Consider the following 6,130-nt stretch of genomic DNA (forward strand, 5'->3'; position numbering starts at 1 on the left):
AGGCTCTGAGGAGAGGCAGCCGCTTCTTTTCCAGCCTCTCTCCTGATTGTGAAACATGTCAGCTGAATTATCTTTCCATGTGTAAGTAATGAGACCACCCGTGGAGCAGAGCTGGCAGCCCCCCACAACAAGCTGGCTGTTCCTCCCTGAAATGTCAGCGCCGCCGCCGAGGCCAGAGCGTTCACGACCAGCAGGACGCTTTGTCGTACACTGAGAGTTTCCGCCGAGGACTCCCCCGTCTTTTTTTCCCCTTTCTTTTTCTGGAAGCGCTGACTTAACCGTGGTGACAGAAGGAGGACACACAACTCATGAAAACACAATGGATGACAAACAAGCCGTCCCAGAGTGGATTTTTTTATTTTTTATTTTACTGCAGTGTGCAAGATAAGCCTGCAGTGACCTCCTCCACCCCACAGCTGGAATAAATCTCCATGTTATGAAATAAAAAAAAATGCTTTTAAATCTGAGTGAATCCCAGCAGGAGCATGTTACTTTAAAATAAATAAATAAATAGAGGCTTGCAGAATTCTGCTGACAAAAGGGAGTTTCCTTTAAGTCCTGTGATGAGTGTCGGCTTTCAAAGTGTACACAACAAATAAACACGTCCCTGGGTGGTGGCAGATTTGTAACAGGAAACTGGGGAACATAATAGATCAGTGTCAGAAGACTCTCAGGGGGATTAAAGGTCAGGAAACAGAAACCGAGAGTGACACTGAAGATTAAAAGGGTAACGGATAGGAGCAACACATTTTCCATGTTTACAAGTAGTAATGGAAAAAAATAAATGGGACATTAGGCTAGGGGTGAAATTTAGTCAAGTGTAAATACTTAAACTGAGAGGAACAGAAAAAAACATTTATTCTGTTTATTTCCTAAAAAGGTCATTTTTTGTTTATAAACACATACTCTGTTTGACTTTCCTGGGTAATCCCCGGCTGCCCCCCATGTGGATCCAAACCTTGGTGCTCCCTCTGCCATGTGACCGGCCCTGCTCGTGTCTGACGGGCTGAGCTGACTCCGAGAGCCGCTGTGATTGGATTATTGACAAGCTGCGTCAAGGTAGTCATGGTTACCCGGAGAGAGACAGGAAGTGGAGGAGTTTGGGATTTTCAAAATAAGTGAGAACGATCGGGAGGACTACAATTTATTTTGAATTGTATATTTTTTTGTTTTTGGTTTATTTTTATTAATGTATATAGTATTTTTAATGAAATGCATACATTTTTGAATTGAATTGAATATTTAATTCACCGATAGTTGTTGCTCCRTCAGACTAGGTGCAAAGAAATTAATTTAATCTAAACATAAAACGTGTTTCAGATAAAAAAAAACATCCAAAATATTGTTGTAGTTTCCATTCAGAGGAACAATGGGCTTTACGTATAAAAGGGGTTTATTAAAAAATAAATTATGAGTTTCAAGGCTGTCTTCAAAATGTACTCAACGCAACATCTACAGCCAGAACAACATGTAGAATATATTTTCTATTAGTTACTTCAGTTTCAGCTCTACATTTACATATTATGACTTTATTTGTAACTTTAATCAGTATAAAATAAATTTATATTTTATTTAAGTCAACAAAACAGTAAATGAACAAACAGGAAGCACTTTCTTTCTCTTTCTGACAGAAATTCAATATTTTAAAAACGCTCTGATATATTTTAAAAYATTCTAGCCAATGCCTCATTTACAGTTAAATTAAACAAAAATGTTTAGTCTATGTAATTTGTACTTTCTTAACATCTAGAATTTTTTATTTTACTTCGATAAATTAGTTTTCACTTAAATTTATTCACTGCTAAAACAAATACATAATAAAATAATAAATATTTGAAATAACACCATTCTAAATAATAAGCCTGTATGACCCAAGCATGAAAAATATTTAATTTAATTATTTTTTTTCTATTGTAATGTTTTCATAAAACGCGCTATGTTCCTGGTTGTTTTTCCCTTAACAATACGGGCTTTTATTTTGTCATGTCRTGACCGGAAGCATGATTTGAACAGAAGCTAGCTTTACGGTAAGCGTCTAGAGCAGCAGAAAACAGCGGCAACGCAGCTACGGTAATGTTGTCAGTTCTCGTTAACCGTGGAAGTGAAACAAACGAAAAGACGAGGGAAGATTTCGGTTTATTGTCACCGACATTTTAACGCCGAGTAAGAAAAAAAAAAACACAGAGGGAGGACCTGTGTGAGTTCGATTCCCGGGCTGCCGCTGACAGAGCTGGGCTCCGACACGACAGGGCGGGGTGATGTTCAGGTTCCGGTATAAAGAAGGCAGCACGAAAATGGGAACCAGACGAGACGAGGAGCCGGCTGACGACGCTGAGCTTTCATACCCGGTGCTAGAATGAGAAGTTGGCTGTCTCGGTGTGACAGGGCGGCGGTAACCGTCTGAGGAGGGCCCTGGCCGGAGTGAAGCGTGTCTCTGCGGCGCCCCCCCCCTGTCCGTCAATACGATGAGGACGCTTTTTACATTCTGTTGTCTTTTTCTGGTTCCTGGAGCGAACCGGGCGTGGGCCACCGGGAACCTGACTGTGGACAGTAGCACCAACAACAGCAGCAGCAGCAGGTACATCAGGATCGGGGACGGATCATCTCAGGAATTTGAGTTTCCTGAAAACACGGACGGCGTGATTGTGATCTCCAGCCAGTACCGGAGCTCCGCGGGCGGCAGGAAGGGTCGGCAGAGCTGGAAGGAGACCATACGGGTGCGATCCGAGGACCCGGAGGTCCTCTCCATCCTCAACGTGACGGACAGCGGCCACGCAGGACCCGCCACGAGCTTCATCATCAGCATCCGCTCCGGGTTCCCAGGCAGGGCTCACCTGCAGATCCAGCTGCTGGACCTGGACCAGGACTCTGTGCCTGTTTTGATCGAGGAGAGGACGGATTACACCATCATAGTGGCGCCTGGTGAAGATGACCCAGCCACCCGGCTCATCCGGTCGGGGGGCCTGTCTCATTTCACTGAGAACCCAGTCCTGTTTGCCTTGCTGCCCCTCATTTTTGTCAACAAGTGTGCCTTTGGGTGCAAAGTGGAGGTGGAGGTGCTGCGGGGGCTGCTGAAGAGCCCCACACCACTGATTCTGGGCGTGGTGGGTCAGTTCCTGGTGATGCCGTTGTATGCCTACTGTGTGTCCTTGATGGTCTCACTGCCCAAAGCACTCTCTCTGGGCCTGGTCATCACCTGCTCTGCCCCGGGGGGTGGAGGCGGTTACCTGTACAGCCTGCTGCTCGGAGGAGACGTTACCCTGGCCATCTCCATGACGCTGGTCTCCACAGTGGTGGCCACGGCAGCCATGCCTCTGTCCTCAGCTCTGTACGGTTGGCTGCTGGGGGTGCACGCTGCCCTGCACGTACCGTTTGTGAAGATCCTGGGGACCCTCCTGTTCATCGCCATCCCCATCTCGCTGGGGATGCTGATCAAGCTTCGCCTGCCCGCCCTCACCCGCGTCCTGCTGGTGCTCATACGGCCCTTCAGCTTCATACTCATGGTGGGGGGCATCTTCATGGCCTACCAAATGGGCGCGTCCATCCTGGCCAACGTCAAGCCCCAGATCGTGGCCGTCGGGGCGACGGTGCCTTTGCTGGGCCTCGTCGTCGGGGCCGTCATGGCCAAGGTGGCGGGCCTGGCGCCGCCGCAGAGGAAAACCGTGAGCATCGAGGTGGGCGTCCAGAACAGCCTGCTGGCCCTCGCCGTCATGCAGCTGTCCTTCCGACGGGTGGAGGCGGACTTTGCGTCGCAGGCGCCCTTCCTGGTGGCCCTGAGCAGCACCTCGGAGATGCTCCTCATCGTTCTGTGTTACTTCATCCAGCAGAGGTTGTGTCGCTCCGCTGTCCTCAGGAGYGACGCCTGATTGTAGCTGCAGTTTTGTTCAGAACATTTTACGAAGAATGAACTTTTTGAATTCTGTGGATGTTTGGTGTCCCACAGCATCGGCTACAGTTTCTAATCCAGTCATAACTGTTGTACACAGAACAGTGAATGGATTTTTGTGGTTATTTTGTCGTAATTTTGGTACTTTTTTCATAAAAACCAAAGGCCTTTTACCCCTCCTGAGAAGTGTTTGTGTTAACGTTACAGTTTTTTCAGATCAGATTATACTGTGAGGTCCTTTGTGTAAATATTCATAAGAAAAAAAAAACAACTACGAAAGAAGAGATATTTTTCTACCAGATTACTTTTTGTAATCCAAAATCAAAGACTGATGATGTATCATGTTTACAAGAGTTCTACGTGTCTTAGCTTGACGGAAAATATCTTTGATTAAAGGAAACAAAAGTAAAACAGACATGATGAAGGGAGGTTTTTGAAAGTATTTGCCACTGATTGTGTGTCCTGGATCTRCACATCCATGTACTTGAATATTTGAAAAGAGATTGAAGAAAAAAAAGTCAAATAAAAAAATTCTTTGTCTCAGCGGGCTTCAGTTAGTTTTTTGTGTGTTCATTCGAGCAGAACTGCGACTGAGAAACCAGCCTGTGGCGTTGAGGTTTTAACACGCGTGTGACAAAACCCACGGCTCAGCTTCTCGTGTCGTGGCTGAAAAACACCTCAGTGTTGAAAACAAACGGCCTTCAAGTTGTAATAATGTCCACAAAAATTTAATATTTTCTCAGCTTTAATAAAGTCAACATAAGATTAGATGATGTTGGATTATCACTCCTAAACCAATGTGTTTCATTCCAGAGCAGCACGGTTCTTAAACAAATAAAGGTCCATAATGCCTTTAAGGAAAACATATCACTCACTACTTTTCATAGTAAAATGTTACTAAGATCCTTTTATGAGTTTGAAGTTTTGGTTGAAACTTAAATGAATTTATGCACAATTTTCTGTAGGGTTGTGAAATCAGACCCATTTTAATCAATTACTACTAATGAAGATGCAGCTTAAAATGCTCTTCTCTAAATTTAAGTGTAAAAGTTGAGCTATTTATATATTTTTAATGAAACATGGATACTGAGTGGGGGGAAAAGTGTTTATCGGTCATCAGCTGCCCTGTTTTCTAAAAATTGGTTTCAGCTTTTGACTGCATGTTGGACATTTACTCACAAGATCTGTCAGGATGCCTCTCAGTTATGACCACAACAAATTTTAGCCCAGTACTTTTAAAAATATAGTAGCCATGTTTGTGCTTTGTGCTGCTGAGCCACAAGTTGAAAAGCCCTGCTTTGGTAACTTGTTACACCAAAGAACAAGGTTCAGTTTTTATCACCTCCGTTATAAAATAACAAGCTGCTGTCAACACAAAGTTCACCGGCTGACCTCAGGTTTAAAGCTCCAACTTTCACAACTAAAAGTCTTTGTTCTCCTTTAGAACTGAGAAATAGAAATTAAACAGGTATTTAAAGTGTTTGTTTCCTGTATACACGCCCACAGCAGCAGATTGCTACGTGGTTTTTAACAAGGACGGCCTGAYGTAGAGGAGAAGCAAGAGTTCAGGCCTGTTTCGGCCTCCTGAGCTCTCAGGAATGTGGCACRGTTGTCAAAACCTCCAGGACTCGAATCGTGAAAAGATTAAAAACTGTCAGAGAGCTGGGGAAGTCCAGACCTCAGGGTTTATTACAAAACTGAACCAACGGCTGCGAGAGGAAGTTCAGTGTGAGATCTGTGCGACGCAGCTGTTCTACCTCTTATTGTTACACCACTCTGTTTGCAGGATCACAAACAGTGAGGCTTATTTGTCACCTACATGACAGTAACTACAAACATTTGTGCTTTCATCTGCCTTCCAGTGAAATTTAWCAAAGAGAATTTGTATTTTAGACAAAATATAAAAAAACAAACACAAAAGCATTGTCATCCCGTCGTTTCAAACCTAACCCAGCTCTCTAAAACTTACAATGCAGCACTGAGCCTGATACCCAGTCAGTTTCTCTCTAATTCACACCTAAAGTCAGGATGTGAGGAAAACATCTCTCCTTTAAACCACACAAACAAAGACCTCACATTTGATTGTGAGAGGCGTGTCATTTATTCTGCATCTAGATTACACGAGTTTCTCAGTTTCTCCACATGGCCCAGTTATGAATTGAGGAAGAAAAACAGATGCAAAACATCTTCAGCTGCAGAATAAAGTCCAGTTGTTCTGTTTTGCATATATATATATATATATAT

At 44.0% G+C, this 6,130-nt stretch overlaps 1 protein-coding gene across 1 annotated transcript; it reads left to right on the forward strand.

Moving 5' to 3' along the window:
* The first annotated feature begins 2,008 nt into the window (after positions 1-2,008).
* slc10a3 (solute carrier family 10 member 3) lies at positions 2,009-4,430 on the forward strand. Its single transcript, XM_014033768.1, has one exon. The coding sequence runs from the start codon at positions 2,466-2,468 to the stop codon at positions 3,864-3,866; it is 1,401 nt and encodes a 466-aa protein (XP_013889222.1). The 5' UTR covers positions 2,009-2,465; the 3' UTR covers positions 3,867-4,430.
* The last annotated feature ends 1,700 nt before the right edge of the window (positions 4,431-6,130 follow it).

This window comes from Austrofundulus limnaeus, unplaced genomic scaffold, assembly GCF_001266775.1.
Source record: "Austrofundulus limnaeus strain Quisiro unplaced genomic scaffold, Austrofundulus_limnaeus-1.0 Scaffold7, whole genome shotgun sequence".
In the NCBI taxonomy this organism is placed as follows: Eukaryota; Metazoa; Chordata; class Actinopteri; order Cyprinodontiformes; family Rivulidae; genus Austrofundulus; species Austrofundulus limnaeus.